The sequence below is a fragment of the Geospiza fortis genome, unplaced genomic scaffold (assembly GCF_000277835.1).
Source record: "Geospiza fortis unplaced genomic scaffold, GeoFor_1.0 scaffold318, whole genome shotgun sequence".
NCBI lineage: Eukaryota > Metazoa > Chordata > Aves > Passeriformes > Thraupidae > Geospiza > Geospiza fortis.
In genome coordinates this window covers 1,144,102-1,163,615 of record NW_005054371.1, presented here as the reverse complement: position 1 = coordinate 1,163,615, position 19,514 = coordinate 1,144,102, and the positions used below count along the sequence as shown (strand labels likewise).

The window sequence follows — 19,514 nt, the reverse complement described above, 5'->3', positions numbered from 1 at the left end:
CAGGAGACCAAAGTTTACATTATCTCTTTTCACAGGCCATGAAGCTTCACCTATCATTTTACCTCCTGATGCCACCTTTCAATATTTCTCTTCTGCCATGTTAGGCTGTAAGGTATTTTACACAAGGGATATATTTTAATTTATTTGTTTCTATCAAAACTTGCACGGCGATTCCTATCATTGGAAAGTAACAGTAGAAAAAAAAATGAAATTTAGTTATTGGAAACATGCAGTGTTGAACATGCATCTTTTCTTCTCCAAGAAATATTTGAAGGCAAATATTCCTACACTGTGAACAGCCATAAAATATACACACAAAGATGCATCTTAGCAAGTGATTATCGAATCATCAACAGTTTGAAGTAACATCAGAGAATGCATTTCTCTCAAGAAAAAAATCTGGCTCTCAAAATAGCATTGTCCTCATGGACACAAGGCCCTTCCCTGCAGGTTACCTCCTCCTTTCCTAAAAGATGCTCTAAAAGAAGGGAAGCACAAGGGAGGAATAAAAGAACCATCTGATTAATTCAAACAGGCAATAGGTGGCTTCAGAACAATGGTTTCAAACAGCACCTATTTCTTCCCCCTCCTGAATTTATTAGCTCTTACTGGAAATTATTTGGGCATTTTAAGAGGACAGAACTATACTTAAAATGAAAGGACTAAAAGTCAGTGTCATAAAATAATGGTGATGTGCTACTGCATGTCTCAAGGCTATGATTAAGGACACTTCCTCAAAAGTATTCAGGTCCCTTTATTTTGGCTACAACTTCTTTTGGCTTTTAAAATGATTGATTTCTGCTCTAATTGAAAGTGGTGGAAAGCCTGTGGCTCTGTGAGTGATAGTCCAGAATTAAACATCAGTACAAAAGAGAGCAGAATCAGGGCCTGCAGCTAAACCCAGCTCTGCATTGCTCCAGCAGTACAACCCCTGCAGCTGGCAGGCACCATGGCTGGAGACATCCTGCTCTCAGGGCCAGCTCAGGGCCACAGAGCTGACCAGCCCCAGCACCACAGACTGTGCCCGTGCCCAGGCTGCCATACCTTGCTGGGGCTCACAAAAGCCAGCCCAGGGCACCAGTGCCTTGCTGCCAGAGCTGCTCCCAGCACAGCAGGGGCTGCCAGTCCTTTGTTCTGCAGCATCAGGACAAGGGCAGACCCAGAGGTGCCAGGATATGTCAAAACCTTTGTAGTGGCAACATGGTGCAGAGATTCCCTACCCAAATTGCCACATTCCAGAACGGACTGACTTCCAGGTTTTCTCCTTCACAGCCCTCACTTCTCTGTACCTCCACCTGGCCAATTACCCTCTCCTAGAGTGCAAACGTCTCCAAAACTTATGAAAAATTACAATGTCTCCTCCTGAATGCCCAGCCTTGTGCTCTCCTATATTTTGAATTTCACATTCTTGTCTTTTAAAAGAATGAGTAATTGATGTCCCCTATTTTTCCAGATGACATTGAATAGGCAAAGAAAAAAAGAAAGGGGTATTTGGGAAATAATGACAAATTATTTGCGATCAAGCTGTTCTGTACTATTCACTGAGGCTAAACGTTATTGTCAGATGGCACAGGCCTGGTAAGGCAGAAAAAGCAAGACTCTGGATGATTAAGGAAAGAATAGTCAATTTGAATCATCCTCCTTTTACAGCAAAACTGTTGTGCTGAGTGCAAGTCGAGGCAAATGAAAATCTCACAGTAACTTCTTTTAGGTGACTCTCTGGGTACCAATATAGAAAAATATCTTTCAACTAATATGACCAGACAGAAAGGGCCAGCTCTCTGGCAACGCATGGGTTTAAGTTATAGAAGTTCCAGTGGAAGAGGCTCTGAGGACAGAGAGGTGGGAGGATTGCTGGGGAAAGATCCTCACGCTGCCCACACATGCAATGAGTATTTTCGAAGTTCTGGTTCATTCTGAACTCTGCAATATGCAAAACAGGTTTTGCAACCAGTGTTACAGTGACAATAAAAACTTCTGTAACTCTATATAGTCTGGAGGAATTCTAGAGAAAGGCAATTGGTATGGAAATTTCTCTATCACGAGCATCATTGGTGAAGAATGTGGAAACAGAACTAGTGAATCATGCATGCAGACAAATTAATTTACGAAGTCTCTGTGCCTGTTGGTGTCTCTCATGCAGGAGCCTGTATAGAGCTGGAATACTGTGGGGTTAAGCATGCTCACAGCAGAGTACAGCAAAACAGCCATAGAGCAGAAACATCAGTAAAGCCCTTCTAGTTTATAGCACCATTTATGGAGTCATGACTGTCATTGTGAAAATGAAACCTGAAGAGTTTGCTGGTTTACTGTGAATTAACTGTTACTGCTCTATTCTTATAGCTCCCCACAAACTGACTGCATTTCACACAGAGAACAATGGGTGACACCAGCCTTCCCCAGTCCCCAAATCAGCATTTTTGTTGTGGTACAGTTCTCATGGAGCTGTCACCCTGCACTAGCTGCCCCTTCTCCCTCTCTGCAGCTACCCTGTATCCTTAATTATCTTATTCCTTAAGCATCAGATTTCCTGACTACCACACAGATGGTGATGCTCTGAGCTTCTACAGGCTGGGCCAGGGGATGGCTCAAGTGCAGCAGCACTTCTATTGGCCTGCAGAAAGAAAAGTTCTCTCCTCTATCCAGAAAGGGAAGCTTCTGGTGGTGTGTGAAGAGCTAAGTCCTATCAAGACATGCCTTAGTCACCTATGTCACATGAGCTTGGTTTGTAGAGGACACCACAACAGCAGTAACCCTTTGAGGGCTGAGCTGCTTGTTCCTGTTGCCTGCTGCTCAAAGGCACTGAGGGCCTCAGTGGCATTCATTATCTGTTGATGCTCCTGGTAACAGAGGCAGACCCCAGGCTGATTGCAGCTCCTGGCATCCCAGGAACAACACTGCTATCCATTACTGGCTGTGACAGCTGAGGGCAACAATGTGGGAAATCATTTGCTGAACTTTCATGGACTTCTTGGAGAAGGTACAGCACACAGGCTCTCTGACCCAGTGCTCACAGAGACACTGAATGAAACAAATCTCTGCAAAACTTCCCGGCTCTGGGGGATTTCTAAAACCAGGACATGCACCCAAATAGTGGACTCCAACATTATTTACTGGAGAAATGGTAAAAAAGAAAAATCAAGCTAGATTTAGATAAATGCTAAATGAAACAGGAAGTTTAATTCGCCTACTCTATTTAATCTAGAAAAATAGCCTGTATTTGCTCACTTGATTTGTTGTTTTGGTTCACAAACAACCAGACCAGAAGTCTAGCAATTACTATATGCAAAGACTTGAATAATTTATCCAGAGATATGAGACTCCTCATTTTTCAGATCCACAGCAATGCCTATCTTCTATTTACAGCTAACATAAGTAGGTCAAATGCATTATTTGCTTATATAAGTAACAATCTGTTTGCCAAGCTTCTAAAATAATTGCAGCCCATTAAATCGAACTGGCAGGCCTACCAAGGTGGTATTGTGCAGAATACTGGGCTCCTGGGGACTTCAACATGACGTGTGCTCTGTCCAACTATTCCACAGGCACAGCAGCCCCACAGAAGCTTCTGTGCTTCCTTGGCTCCTGCACCAGAGACAAGAAACCAGCAGATTTCAGCAACCCCCTCTGTCCCAGGAGTCCAGTGGGCTCTGTACAGCTCTTTCCTTGAGGCACTTGTACAAAGCTCCACTGACTGACACATCCAGCAGGTCCTTCTGCCACCACTGAGCTCACATCTCAAAACAAAGCACAAGGTTGATGGCCAGGGTCAGATGAGTCACCACAGCAGGAGCAGCAGAAAGCAAATGAGCCACAATGAACAAGAGGTCAGTGAAAGGGGCACTCTTTCTTTCATCAAAAGGCCACAAGGTGATCCTGCAGAAGCAGTTCCTGTAAGTTGTCACTGAACATTTTTGGGTGAATATGATGACAGCTGAAGTGGACAGAACAGTGCCTGAGCAGCTCACAGGCAGGCAGCAGTGCCTGGAAATGTAATAGCAACAGCACTATGGTCAGAGGCTGAGTGGTATGAAATATGCACTGTAATCTGCTTGAGGAAAAATGCCTCCCAGCTATTAATTTTACTTCCATCTCCATAGGGGTGACTCCTCTCTCCTCAACTCTAAATAAAGTGTTGACAAAATTACAGACAGGCCACATGTTATCAGCTGCCTCACACTCAGGGCTTCTCTGTGTGCCTGGCATCTATCATTCCATCCTATATTTATTTGAAAATAGTGTAGTGAAACTAGTAGAGCCTGTAATAGTGTTGATCTACAAGGGTCAAGCAGCTGGGCCTAATCCCCATAAATTCACCTGGTATGACTGCAGTGGACAGTGCCATTTTGACAGAGTTTTGGGTAGTTCCAAACAGGCTTTAGGAGAAGCATCCCCTGTTTCAAATGTCAGGCTTGACCGCATTGTTCCAGCTGAGAAGCAAGATGGAGGATGAAAAGGCAAAGATGGAGCAGAAAAAGGTAGGGGAAAGCAGAAACTACTGCTATAACCTAGTGTTTACAGCCTGTTTCATTGTGTTGTTTATCAGAAGCAAAGCTCTTTGCAGGAATTCATCCCCACCGCCAAGGCACAGTCTATGGCAGAGCACAGCTCAGAACAGCCTGAGCTCTGTGGGGGTTGTTACACACCATCTCCTGGGACTGCCTGTTCTGTAAACCCCTGGCATTCAGCATTTCAGAGCTGCACCACAAAGAAAGCTCAGATTTTGCCATCCTTATTCAATCTCTGCAGCATCAGTGATACCCACAGGAGGTTGGGAAAGGGAACTTGAACAGTTCCTACACTGAGTAGCTGCTTGAACTCTTGCCTTCCACAGTGACTGTCCTGAGCTCACAAATTAAACCCTGCCAGGTGTGTGGAATTCCACATTAACAGGGACCGTGTTTTTCACATGTTTCCTTTACTCAAAATCTTCTTTCTACAGTGCTGCTCACAAAAGCAGAGTCCCATCAGCTCAAGTTTTCAATGTGAGCACAAACATTCTCATCATAAACTGATTGCAAATTACCTCACTAAACAAAGCTTTTATCACTATCTGTGTGTTACAAGGGAGGAATCTGAGATACTGAGGACAAGTGAGATGCTCAAGGTCATCTGAGCCACTGGCTGTTCCTCCACTTACACCCCTGGGAGACAATGCTTAGTATTATTTTACAGAAGTCTACATTTGGCTTAACACTTACTGACATGCAAGCATGCATTTGCAGAACTGGGATCATATGGCAATGAGTCACTGCAGATATTTGGCCACACCACCAGTATAAATTATTTCACCTTTAACAGAAAATAACAATTTCAGAATCATAGAACTTTTTGAGTTTCATGCCTTTGCTTGCAAACACTCATGATTAAGAAAATAAGTAGGCTAGACATATTATCAAGCTTTTGCATCCACACTAGTCCTATAGCTTCAAGTGTGTGCTTGGCATACTTTGGTATGTTTGTTTTTTGGTTGTGGATTTTTTTTCTTTTAATCAAAAGATTGCTTACCATCCTATTCATCAAAAATCAAATGTTAAGAGACTTCCATTGTCATAAACAAAATCCTGACCCTATTGAAACTGAGACTTCTGGCATCATCCCAGTGATTCTAAGGCAAGGTTTACAGCCAGTCCATCCTTTGGTATTCTACCAAGAGGAAATAGGAGAAAGCTCCATTTGCAGTCATGCATGGAGGTGAGAATGCCAGCAATCTCCTTAATCCCACAAAGCACTGCTAGAGTCAACAACCCAAAGGCAATACTAATGGTTTTCCAGGCATGTTCATGCTCAGAGTGTCCTGTACTTGTAGTATTGGTTTTACCACTAAGCATAAAGGGAGCTATAATTCTTCAATCATTTTATGCAGGAGGGCTGTGAATTTGAAGGTAGAGTATTCTTTATGAATATCTCAGAGAAATTATGGGAGCCATGGCAAATATTATACCACTGTACTGGAAATGGATATCAAGCTCTTGCTGATGTCAAGCACACCATGCTCCAGCTTTATACTGCCCACTTCTAAGCCTTTCCCCACCCTGAACTAGCAGCCAGCTACAAACCATCTCAGACTTTGGGATATGCACTTCTCATTTGACATGCAATCAGTTTAAAGTTACAGCCACTAAAACCAGCACTAAAATTTTGTGCGCATCATTTTATATTTTCACCTCTTGCATCTGTGAGAAGCCCAGGCTGGTACAGTGCGACCTCCAGGCAAGCTGATGGCAGTGCAAGGAGGGAGCTGTGCTCTGTGGAGCTGTCAGGGCCGTGCACATTACCCCAGCACAGCAGTGTTCACACACGGACAGACAGACGGACAAGCATGAAGTGCCAAACACAGTTGCAGCATGTCAGGCATATGTTGCCTGATGTCATCCAGCATTAAGCCAAGTGGAAGGCATGAAAGCAGCAAACCAGTGCACCAACCAAGACTACTATATTCAAACAGTCATTAGAAAGAAACTACCAATGAAACAGAGGTTGGCCATGACAGGATCTCACCTGAAGCTAGACTTTAATCTCTTGGGATGTGATTCTGTAAGCACTGTGCATTCCCAGTAAAGCCTATGTGAGTGCAGGGTGCACAAAATGTTTTAAGAGCTCAGTCATGCTTCACTCCACGAGGATTTGTCTCATTTTGTTGTTAAAGTGAGAAGAGAATTAGGGCACCAGTTAAAAATAAGGTAAGACAGAGGTGGAAATCCAATGTACTTGCTGCATAATAAAAAGTGCCGTTGTTTTGTGGCTTTTGTCTTTAATTCCAAATTAATTTTGCTAGACACAACTATTATCACAGACCAGCTCTGAGAGTAAACAGGGTCTTTAGGATTTCAGTCTGATCCCTCAAGCCCTTACTTATTTGTCCACAATGCCTTTAACAGAAAAACATGCCAAAAACACTATGCAAAACAGAAGTGTAGTAGGAGTATTCTCAGATTGTTATTTTTGCAGTTTCAGAGGCATTTCATTTTACTTAACAATTTGTGATGTGCTGTCAAAACAAGGCAAGAGAATTAACCTGGATTTCTCCTCCCCTCCTCTCCTGGCCTTGACTTCAGAGCCATTCAGTGAAGCAAAATAATGCAAGAATCTAGTATTTCATAGTATTTCAGCTCATGATATTTCAGTATTATGGTCCCCTGAGGTATAAACAAAACAAAAAATGAAATAAAGTTACAAATATGATGACTTACAGAGACCTGCTGACAATGAATAGGTTTATTGATATTATAACCTTACAGTTACATAGGGTCTGTCTATTGAGGCTGCAAATTAACTATGCAGTGAACAAGACCACCCACACTTTAGCTTTCTTCAGAGACTCCCTGTTCAGTCTGGTCCTCCTGGCAGAGATTATTGATTTGGACGCCTCAAAGAGCACATGTGAAGTACTTCCAGGAGTGGGTTGGCTCTAAAAGCAGCTCAGTGACTTTCATATGATGTGAAACCCACGCTAATACTCTGTCCTAGATCCCAGGTTACTGCATGAATAACTGGCTCACATTTCCTTGCCTTACTGGCATGTCCAGGGGCTACAGTGGCCTGTACAGTCAGAGGACAGCAGTCTGAGAAAATACCCCATACACTGTGCCTGCATTATGCCCAACACTGCTCTTAGGTCTGAGATGGTCCAGCTAATCCAGGGCAGAATGATGTGAATTCACCAGCAGTTTGGACCTGGGCTTGTGACTAGGCTAATAAACTCTCCTGAGCCCTGGAGCACTGGGACTCTGCATTGAGAGTGCAGAAAAGCCCACATGCTCACAGCAGGAGTCACAAATGTTTAGCAGAGCTTGCTGGCCTTAGTTGAGGGCAAGCAGCTCCTCCTGGACCGGCTGCATTTGCAGTTAATCTGGTAAATCAGCAAAACACTCCCTGAACTCACATTATTAAGGCTTTTCCATTATCAAGGACATCACAGCTTCCATCACTCTTGAGAGCAGAGCAATAGCTGTACTGCAGGGGAGCTGCACACTTCATTTTGGGCTTTTTTAACCCTGGTGCAGAGTCTCAGCAAATGAGCAACATCCTACCGTGAAAAGAGCAAGGAGGAATACATAAAGCAACTTTGTTAAATTAAGAAGAATTAAAAAAAAGTCACTAAGTACACAGGCTAGACTAGCAGAACAGAGCTAAAGTACCAGCTGCCAAGTCCTGGGCACTGTGTGATTCCCAAGTGGGTAACAGAGCTTTGTGTCTTTTACCACTGCCTGGTCTATTTTCCGTTCAATGCTTGCAGCTTCCATTGACATTAATGAGCCTGCATATGTGCCTTGAGGGTAAGAACATATTCCCTCTGTGGCTTCAAAACTTGTTTATAAATCCCTCCAAAAATCACATTATGTTCATTGCTCTGCACAGAAAGCAATTATAACAGCTATAAGAGCTGCTACGTTCGTTCCCTCCTTTCCCCTTGCCCTTGCTTATCTGAGGGATGAGGAAACAGACCTGGGAAGATCAAGGGCTGAAGGTGATGCAGGGAAGTAAAGCAGCTCTGGAAGCTGCAATCTGAAAACTGACTTACTGCAGGGAGGTGCAAACTGAAGTCTCAGCAAAAGCAGAGAAAACCAAATCCCAAAGCACTGAAAAACTACTCCCACCACCACCACCCAAAAAGCAAAGCCTTTGAAAGTCTCTAAGCTATTAAATACTAGAGAACAGAACAGAATCATTGCCATGTCCTACCTGCTTGAATGCAGGTCAGTGGGAACAAGCTGCTGGGCAGAATCCCAACACAGTCAGGCCAGTGCTGCCCTCCACCCTTCTGATCCCTGGGGCAGCAAGGAGGCTGGGAGGGGAAGGGCTGAGCAAAGGCAAGGACAGGCCAGGGCTCCATTAGGAGCTGCATGGCTCTAACACTGCTGAAGGTACCATATCCATCCCCATGCCTCCTGGACACACAGGGCACACACTTCTCTGGAGTCAGGCATGGCAGCTGAAAGCCAACTCCACCTCACTCTACTGACAACAAGGCCTGTGATTTCTGACTTTTCTGCCTTTGATTTTCCCCTTCATCTGTGCCAGCCCTTCTCCCAACATGCACAGATTCAAGTTAAGCTCTCACAGGCTGCAAGGGATACAGTGCAGCATACAAACAATTATGGGTAAGACAGCACTGAGATCAAGAATCAGAATGAGGTATGTGAAGGAAAACACCTTGCTCTACATACGGCTCAACAGCAGCTCACATTATAGCTATACAGCTAATGTGAACCAAGCTGCAGCTGCCCACAGGGAAAAACTGTGCTCAAAACACAGTGCAAGCTGTAGGAAAGAGGAAATGAGCTGTAAAATATACAGTGCACACTATGCAAGCACTGAGGCCTCTCAGCACAATGACCCACTGCAACTCAGACAGCACCTGGCTGAGAAGCCCTGGCCCAGGGAGGATGCCCTGGAGCTCAGGAGGCAGCACACACTTGTGTTGCTCTGCTGTGCTGCCCTTCCTGCTCCCAGGCCGCATCCCAGCACTGCAGCAGCACTGCAGCCACAGTGACAAGTGGCCCAGGCTGCGAGGGAGCTGATGGCAACAGCCATGGCACAAATCTGGTGCTCCCTGCACAGGGCTCTGACAGGCTGCACTGCAGGATGCTGCTCCCCAGACCTGCCTGCCCTCTCCTCTGCCACAGCTCCTGTCACAGGGTGCAGCAGCACTCACTCCTCAAAGCCACGTCCCTAAACCACTGCACTGTGCTATGTCAGCAGGAGCCCCTTAAACTGCCCCCAGATCAACCCACCAGAACCCACCTGTCAGTCCCTTTAGACTGGTTAGGTCTGAATAGGGCTCATTAAAGACATTTCTTCCTTTGGTAGGCATGGATGAAAAGATCTGGGAATAAGATCTGGCTGTAAGGAATGACATGTCATGGTTACCACAGAGGACACTATTTCAAAGTTCAGGTTAAATACGTTATTCACTAAGGTAGGAAATAAAAGGAAACCAGCTCTATGTAAAACCAGCAAAAGTGCTAAACCCCTTTAATCCAAACTCTGCTTAATGAGAGTAGCAAAGGTTCAAATTTACAATGAAGAGCCACCAGTCTAGCTGACAGAAAACTGGATTTATGAGAGAGACCAACTGGACTGCAAGCCCAGTTACAGTTACTGTAATTGCTTTGCTCCTGAGAAAAATTTTCCTTACAAGCTGTACACCCTTAGAAATTGCTGAGCTCACTGCAAGGGCTTAGAAGGCAGCAGCAAGAAGGATATCTTCTTTCCCAAGACACTTGGAAGGAAAACACTAAACAAATTGAGTGGGTTCAAGAGGTGGGTGTCCTGCAAGTATTTTCTCGCATCAGAGGTAAATTTTCCTTTGGCTTTGGCAGCAGCAGAATTACAGCCATGAATAGCATTGTGAAAATGCTATTCTGAGTTTTAACTGGTATGTGTGTGCATGTTTGTATGCACATGCAAGTATACAGAACCTGCTTTCTCATTACACATGTGTATTATGCAGACATAAGTTAAATTTTATAATCAAATTATATATTTCATGTGCATGAAACATGTACATTATATAATGTAGTACTCCATATGACTAAGAGAATTAAAAAAAAATAACTTTCAAAATGCAGTTTACTTATATCTTTTCATTTTTATTTGCACTGCAGCAGATCTGTAAAACTTTCCTGTAGACATGCAGTGATCATACCAAAAAACACTGCTTGAGGCTGGTTACATCAACCAATTATACTGTTTTATTACTTCCATTTTCTGTGAGACTGGGCACTAAAAACAAATCAATTAATTATACTCCTGCATTTTTGCAATAAAGAGCTTTTCAGGATCAAGATTAGATATGCCTTCTATGCTGAAATGTTATTTTAAATTACCCTTTTCAGTTCACTTCTCACTTCCAATGTGTGATGCATGGGGCACAGCTCCATTTGTTTGCTGTTCCTACCAGAGTTTGAAAACCCTGAAGAAAAGACAACCCACATTTTAAAAAAACATTTTCTAGAAATCTGTCAGAGAGGAGAAATGCATTGGGTGGAAGGCGTTCAGTGGGTGCATATGAGAGGCAGCCAGAAGATTAAAAAATGAAATATTAAAGTACAGGAAGGGACACAAAGTGTAGAAACACCGCAACAGAGCTAAAGTCAAGGAGAAGGATGCCTTCAGGCTGGAGAGGGCTCTTCCAGGCAGAGCCAAGGTAGTCTGGGACAAACAAAACAAACCCTGGCTGCTGCAAAGACAGGGCCAATATGTGTCACTGCAACTTCAGGGAAGATTCTCACACTCCCACAAATATGGGAGCCAGAGCACTTATAGGAAAAGTGCACAGAACCAGTGAGGGTGTTACTGCTGCTATTTGTGCTTCAGGAGGAAAAGGTCCTTCAAGCTCATGACCAAATTTATTCTGCCCCTTCTGCAGTGAAGTCAGACATATTCAAACCAATCTAATTTTATGGCATATATTACGATAGGATAATATTCAATATTTGATGAAAAAGAGTATCAAAGTTACTATCTGTTACTGCTTTTATTTGTATAAACAGGATCACTATCAAAAAGCAAACATGTTTAATAAAAAGGAGTGATGAGGCTGTCCCTGGTTGTCTAGAAAATGTAGCAAATTCCTTTTCAAAGTAGCCACCAGGTCAGAAAATAGACATTATAGTCTGAATTATTCTACACAGCCATAAAAAAAAAATTGTGCTGGGAACAATTTTGTGACAAATCCTTTGTAGAGATTCCGTGGTAGTTGATGGAGAAATAAGAAGGTTTTTCATCATTATCTCCCATAGTTCCTGGAAAAGGCTGTAGTCATTCAGCTTGCAAATACCACAAGTACATGCAAATGTGTGAGACACATGCATATACAAATATTTGGGTACAACATAGAAAATAGTGACTGAAAGTTAAACCTGCCTCTTCTTGGACCTGAGCTTTCAAAGACATCCAAAAGAAAACATGAATACTGTATCCTATGGAATTTCTCACCTGAGAGTGGGAAGAGGCAGACTTAAAATACCTTGAATTAAAGTTTGCTACTAGAATGAGGACTGCTACATAGGTAAAAACATAACCAATGACCCACAAAAAACAAGACTAGTAGAATCAGTTTCACAGGACTCTCTGAGCAAAATTTCATATACTAAATTTGCTGGGAATTTATTTTAGAAAAAAATAATAATTTCATATTCAGTGACAAAGCTTGTCTAATATTTGTATCAATCAATACTGCAGCTAATGAACTTTGGCTTCCATCTGTTCTGCTCCTCTTTAGAGGTTCTCATCAATGTATGACCATAGTTTTTATATAAACATTCCTATATTAGCCAGATTACTGTGAAAATTCATCCAAAAAAGTTACCTTGGAGTGCAGAGCTGATAACAAAGCCTCTCCTAGTGAGAGTAAAACATTTTAGAAATCCTGTCTGTTCATCTAAACACCATATTGTACCACCCTTGAGTATATCTGTGCTAAAAAATTGACTGCTCCCTTAAAAAAAACCCAACTCAAACCAAAAAACCTACAATCTGATATTTCTATGTATTAAACATTTTGGTGAAACCCAGTTTACATAGAAGCAGGGCAGGCATTCTGAACACACAAAAACAACTAAGATTAAAGGGTTCTGTCAATAGAAAACCTCCAGGAACTTCATTTTAGCCTGAAAGTGCCCATTGCTGCTCTACTTGTAAAGCAGCAGAATGAGCATAATACATGTCATAAATTAAACATCAGAGAGATCCTTAATGTTCCATGAAGGCATTTATTCACACTGAAAAGCAACATTTAGTTATTATCTTTTATGCTGGTGATGGAGTATTACTCATTCATCAGTTTTTTCCAGAGATCTTGCTATGAATATGCAGCTCTTGATGACAATAGTGAGAATCCAAGGTGTTCTGCAATACTTGGACTCTGGTATGGCACCATTGTCATGCAGAGGAACCAGAGTGAACAAGGCTGCAGTACCACACATGTCACTCATAACTTGTGTGATGGGATAGATCAAGCTCAACCTGCACAGAGTGGAGGAGGAAAAATGTCTTTGGAAACAGAAATGTCAACCAAGTTTGAACTTTGAAATCTGTCAGAAGGGACATGACTACATATTTCATTCTTGGATTCAAATTTCAGATAGCAGAAGATGATGAGGGAAAGGAAACAAAATGTTCAGAACCTTCCAGCATGACAATAATGCTGAAGAAAATCTAGTTCTATGAGGAAAAAAGCTGCTTAATGGGTCTGCCATGACTTCTGTGAGGCTGGTAAAATACTTGGATGTATTTCAATTATCCTTGTTATTATTGCTACTTCAAATCTGTCAAATTCTCTTGGTTCTCAGCAAATGAGGAAAAGGGCTGGGATATGGATGTAAAACAGACTCCATTCCTAATCATCCTAGAGATGGTGCTGAGGTCAGCTATTCTGAACAGCACCATGTACTGTGTGACCCAATTCACACTTGCAGGAATAGTCATGAAACAAATTAAAAAACATTAAAACCTTTCCTACTACTCTGTCTGCAAAACAGACTTCATCTAGTCTTGATGATTCTGGTTGGACAGATTCAGGGGAAAAGAGTGCTAAGAGACATATTAAAGAATTATAAAAGTACTTTAAAATGTATTTTTTAAAAGAAGTTTTGAGTAATGTAAGAGCTCCTGCCTCTCGCCTCAGAGCATATCAGACCAATAAGTTTGTGCCTCTTTTGATACTAAACAAAAATTTGAAAGACTTTCTGATAAGAGAATTTAAATCTCAAAGTGAAATGGTTTCTGTGTAGGCTTTGGTCCAGTAAAGTTGTGGAAAACTGTTTTTGTTAAGGACAGTTACCTAATGCTTGCATTTGTCATGTTAGTCTGCATGGAGTTGATGTCATGGTCACTGAAGAAGACAGATATGGAAGTAATGAGAAATGTCATAAGCACAATAACTACCAAGAGCATAAATAAATCCACAGCTTTGCTCAGCACTTGTGTTCAACTTCACAGTCATAGACATATTTGCCACCATGATTTACACATTCATTGGCATCTTTGTTATCATCGACAACTCTTTAAAATTAGATTAAAGGGGCTCATATCATGAATGTAGCTTACAAGTATTTCTGGCCACAGCACCAAGCAAAGGGATACACACTAGGAGGACAACATGCTGCATCAGATGTCAAACTGATATGTAACACAGCAGTGGGAGACACCAGCACTAATCAAACCATTTGTCCTTATGGGTTCCTTCCTACAGTTCACACTGTGAAGCAGAGTCATCCTGATCTCTCTAGGAGAGAGTACAGCTGGTCCTACTGCTGCACAGAATGTATTTACAGCATGGAATAAAGGAAGGAGATGACCCCTACAGTGTTAGCTCATCTTTAGCAGCGCAGTGTAAGGAAGCAACATTTTTACTAAAACTATTTGTTAATTCTCTTCTGAATGCTGCTCTGGCTGAAATGTAACTGGGAGGAATGGGAAGAGAAAATGTAGATTCAGACACAAACAGAAGCTTTGGGCTATCCATTATCATCCTGGCTAAAATTTTTACTGCTTGCTGTGGAGTTTCAAGGCCATGAAGTATTCTTTTTATTAATTTCTGTTCTTGACTCTTTTGTTGAGGAGAGCCCTTTCCAGAGCTGTGGTTTGCACCATGCTAGTGATATGGTCAGTGGTCCTTGGCTGGTGGGCAGATAAATCGGCCTACACTCTAACTGACAGCAATCTCTTCCCCCTTCACTTTGAACAAACTCAGCTCATTCTCCAGTATACATCCAGACCATGTAAGTGGTGCAGTTCTGTGACAAATGTCAAAGGCAAAACTATCCAGAACAGTTGGATAGTTGGTCCCACATTTAGACATGAGCAGTCTAGGATACCTGTGTTGGCACTGTTACACAAATAGGGAAACATACAGGTAATTCTTAAATTCAACAGGATAATCTTAAGACTGGTTCATCAACCCCCTTTTTCCCAAAGAATTGTGGTGTTTACCTTCAGTCCTGTCTGGTAGTTTCCCACTTTTGCTTGTTGTTCCAGTGTTGACAGTTTCCGACGAGGTGCTCAGTTTGGTGTTGGGGTCTCGCTTCGGTTTTGGAGGCGGCTGCTTTCGAGAGCTGCTGCTTTCATCATCAGTTCCTCCAACTGAATGAAGAGACTGGGATCTGACAGTGAAGCCACTGGAGCAGGGGTGTGGCAGTCTGTCCTGAGGAGCAGGCATTGTCATAAATCCCATGCGGAAATGTTTCCCCACGTAGCTGCCTTCATTTCCTCTTGCTACTTCTCCACCTATGCTGTAAGACAAAATACAAATATAAGCAAAATTTCCTCCTTTGCCTGAACCATATCTGGAATCACCGGGTCTTAGTTCTGCCTGTGACAAGCAGATCTTGTTTTTGAATTTGAAAACAAGCAATGCTCTTCTCTGGAAAGAAGATGGCTACCAGAGAAGTCTATTTTTCACTATAAGCTGCCAACAACTGCAGCACTGCTAAGCACTCAGAATTTTACAAAAAGAAATCAAGACAAACTTTTGTCAGGTTTCATAGTATTGTAACTAGAAATTTTCTACAGAACAAATTTCAAACATTGAAAGTCAGAACTGAGTTTTCAGGAAAACAGGAAACTGTAAGTAGGGCAAAGAATAACACTTTAGAAATACAACAGGGGGTATTGATCCACATCCCCTGACACATCTTCAACTACAGATGCTCATGTAGCTTGGGAAACAAGGCTCATGGCATCCAATCAAGCTTTTCCCTTGAGACTAAAGAATGGTAGAGAATAAATATTCTAAAAATTACTTGGCTATAGGAAACTCAACATCACATCAATCTGCAACACAAGCAGCTTCAGACTAGTAAATTACAAGTGTAGGAGATGAAAAGACCATGGACACCAGGTGGGACACCAGGAAGAACATAACCTCCAGCCATGTAGAAACACAGGTAAAGAAGAAGGAAGGTTCAGTTGAAACAAGTGCTACCATACCAAACACTGCATTTTTCTGTGGGTGGCATGACTGAGAACTTGATATTATTCCTGTTCCACTCATGCTTATCAGTTCTGAAAAACAGCTCTTACTGGTGTTTATACTGCAAACCAACAGCACATTTCAATTCAGGCAAGTCAGTGACTATGCAAAGAAACTCAGCAACACACACAGGTCAATGTGGGCCTGTTTGCAAGGAGGTTTGAAATGGTACCACTGTGGGCACACAGAAATGTCAGCACAAGAACTGTGAAGCATAAGAAAGCTCTAATTAGCTCCTGTTTCCCCTTCACACAGAGTAAAGCTCTAAGCGGGGTAAGTGCCTCTTACTTGATGTTGCCTTGGTCTGGCGAAGTTTATTTGGTGCTAGAATACTATTCCTTTTTAAAAAGACAAGAGCATTTCTCAAAAGTGTGAAGAGTAAGCAAGGCCACCTCATTTCCACCCCATCTTCGCTGTAGGTAAAACACAAGCTGTATCTAATTGTCCTAAAGGCAACAGACTGGCAATGAGCAATATACAGCTTTGTGCCTGATAAAGGAGAACCTTTGTTTGCTTATTACTCTCCCTGCATTTTCATCCCATTTCCTCTCCAAGTGGAGATGTCCACTTTCAAAACTGGTTAACAACAGAACAGGTCTAACTGACCATGTGCCACTTTCCAGAGGCACTGACACCTACCCACATATGTAAATGTATGCACACATGCCTGCCACACATATGCACACACTGGTCCATGCTTATAGCCAAGTTGTTACTAAATCCTAATTGGCACCAATTCCAAAGGGATTTGCAGCCAGAAAGATCAAGAGGTAGAACTCATTCATTTGAATATTTCTAAAAAAACTGTAGTTAGTTTGAATGATTAACTATGCCTCTACTAATCTTTCATAAACTGTTCTGAAAATAATATAATCCTCTGACACTGGACTATAGAAAGAGCCTGTCATATTATTTAAAGAAGATTACTATCCAAACATGATGAAGAATGCAGGTGGGGGGTCTGCTTCCTTTCTTAAGTCTATTGGATAATCATGTTTAGCAAAGAAAATTTCAGTTTGCCATGTCTCCAATGCTACAATTCTTAACAGTTTACATTATTTAATTACTGTGTTTACTTCACTGCTGTGTGAAGGTGTTTGAACCATCCACAATAAGCCAGGTTCTTATGGCAAGCTGGATGGACTTGCACAAATCCCCCTGAGGTGATATATTTCACCCTTTTCCTAAGAATACACAGGACTGCATTTATACGAAGCATGGGGGCTTTTTTGCCAAACTGCTGCATCTTGTATTCCAGAAATTAAAACTTACAAAATGTACTCCCGGTGTCTAAATGCACTGTATCATTAAACAATTAAATAAAAATCTTATCCCCTGCTTAATTTTTCATTCTTTACTTATTTTCAACATAGATGAAACCCTCACCTGCTTCCTACACTTTCTCCAGAGCAAAGAGCCTACAGCCAGGTGAGAGAGAGGTTGTGGGTACACATGGGAACAGAACTTGGTGCTGTTCAGCATCACAGCTGGAAAAGATCTGGTCTTTCTTTCCTACATCCTCTGCTCAGCTACCAGGCAAAACCAGCACATCACCATTTCCCTGTTTTCAGCCACATTTAAAGGAGTATCCATTTGTCTTTGAATGCAGGAGCCAACACTCAGCCGCTGGTTAAGCTCTGTAAACCAGAAGTTGAAGACTACCCTCCAGTCTTTGGTCCTGGGTGCTGGTCATTGACCAGGATCACAAAAGACTTAGGTTTGTTCCCTTCCTTGCTCCCTTAAGCTTGTACCCTACACTGGTAGCAACTCCCAGTATAGGGCAGTGGGTGTTTCCCAGCTGGCTCTGACCAGTTCACACCAGCACAACACACAATGGGCTGCCAAGTTCACACCTCAGCAATGCAAACCAAAATCCCCTGCGTGTAAAGAGAGAGGAATAACTTCAGACTCACACCAAGAGCAAAAAATCAAAAGCAGGATGGCAGATTTCAAATGTGGCATCCCCTGCCCTCAGGTAGCAGCATCCTGAAGGTCCATTTAGACTTGTGCAATGCATGGTCCTGCTGTTGTCACATCACGAATCCAGACAGAATGAAAGGATTTATTTATATACTCCTCCTGCTCACAGCCACAGGAATTGGCTGGGGCTAGCATGTGTCCCACTTCAGCACAACAAGCTGACAAAGATTTACACATAACTGGCTGTGCAGCAATGACTACAGAGACAGCGAGAGAGAAAGGAACTGTGTAGGTCTCACTCCATTATTTTTGACAGGTAAGACTCTGTGCTCCTCATTGTACTGATAATGAGTTCTATCTCATTGCAAAACTGTATTATGTGAGTTGCTGCCAGTATTACATAGTTTATTAATATATATGGAAATGCAGATTTGGATTATTCTTCTGGGAAGTTTGAATTTGAACTTGGTCAGGATCAAATGCTTCTCTGACAAAGAATTATGTACAGCATTAAATAACTGTTAAAAATGCAAGACATTTGTCTGCAAAGAGAGCTATGATTACATAACAACAAAATTAATCACATGATTGCTCACGTTAAACACATCAAAGCTGACTTGGTGCTGAAAATGCACTTCAGTGTTTGCCCAGGTCTGGTGACTGATGCTGCCACGGGTGAAGAAAAGGGCAATGCCAAGTGTCAGATACATTGAAGACAATTGCTGTAAACCATCTCTCCCTTCAGAACCACGTTACAGCTCCAACCCCAGCTCAGCAGGCCCATGCAGACCATCAAGTGCTACCAGGTTACACACCCTCTCCTTGGGTGCACTGCAAGGAAAGCAAGATCCCATCCCTCTCCCTCTTCTACACAGTGATGGAATTAAATCATTCCAGAAAATACTAAAACTATCAGATCTGTCTTAAACCAGTTACAGCAGATTTCAGCTTTCATTTCTAAAATATGAACAAGAGATCTGACTGATGGAGCCAATGAGTCTCATTACATCTCCATACAGGTTTTGTCTGTCAGCTGAGTTTTTTTGAGGTCAGAACTGGGCTACCATTAAACCACACTGGCCTGGCTGCTCCTACAGCAGCGTCAGCCTGCTGGCACATTGGCTGTGGTCATGGCAGGGCTGCACATTTCACAGCTCACTTCTGGTGCTCTGCCTGCTCTTTTCCACCAAAAAGATACCAGAGTATTGATGTAACTACAGCACAAAATAACAGAAGAAGATCTTTGACAAACTACAGAGGAGTCTTTTATATTATTAATTTCATTACACATCACAAGAGTGAAAGTTACAGAGGAAGATTAAACATTAGAAATGAACACAGAAAGTGCTCTAAATGCAAACAGCATGGGGAAGGTCATGTCCACTTTGCTTTGTAATAAGGTTCCTGCTGACTCAACATTTTTTCAAGTTGTTAAGTTAGAAAACTAAGGCAAATAAATTTTCATCACACTGATGAAAAATACAACAAGGAAAAATACATTCATGAAAATTGATTGTCTGCATCTGACCACATTGACAAAAGTGTGGTCTTTTTAGTTTGCATTGTTCCTATTTAATATTGAAAAAAAATATTTTAGTTTGCTGTGCAGTTTCAT

At 42.1% G+C, this 19,514-nt stretch overlaps 1 protein-coding gene across 4 annotated transcripts in view; it reads right to left on the bottom strand.

Annotated features, from left to right (window-relative positions):
• The window catches only part of NYAP2 (neuronal tyrosine-phosphorylated phosphoinositide-3-kinase adaptor 2), a 134,015-nt gene that overhangs the window by 58,721 nt on the left and 55,780 nt on the right, over window positions 1-19,514 (bottom strand). For all 4 annotated transcript variants that reach the window (XM_031060023.1, XM_031060020.1, XM_031060022.1 and 1 more), the window contains one exon: window positions 14,941-15,239. In XM_031060023.1, coding sequence (XP_030915883.1) covers window positions 14,941-15,239 — 299 coding nt within the window. The remainder of the gene's footprint in view (window positions 1-14,940; window positions 15,240-19,514) is intronic.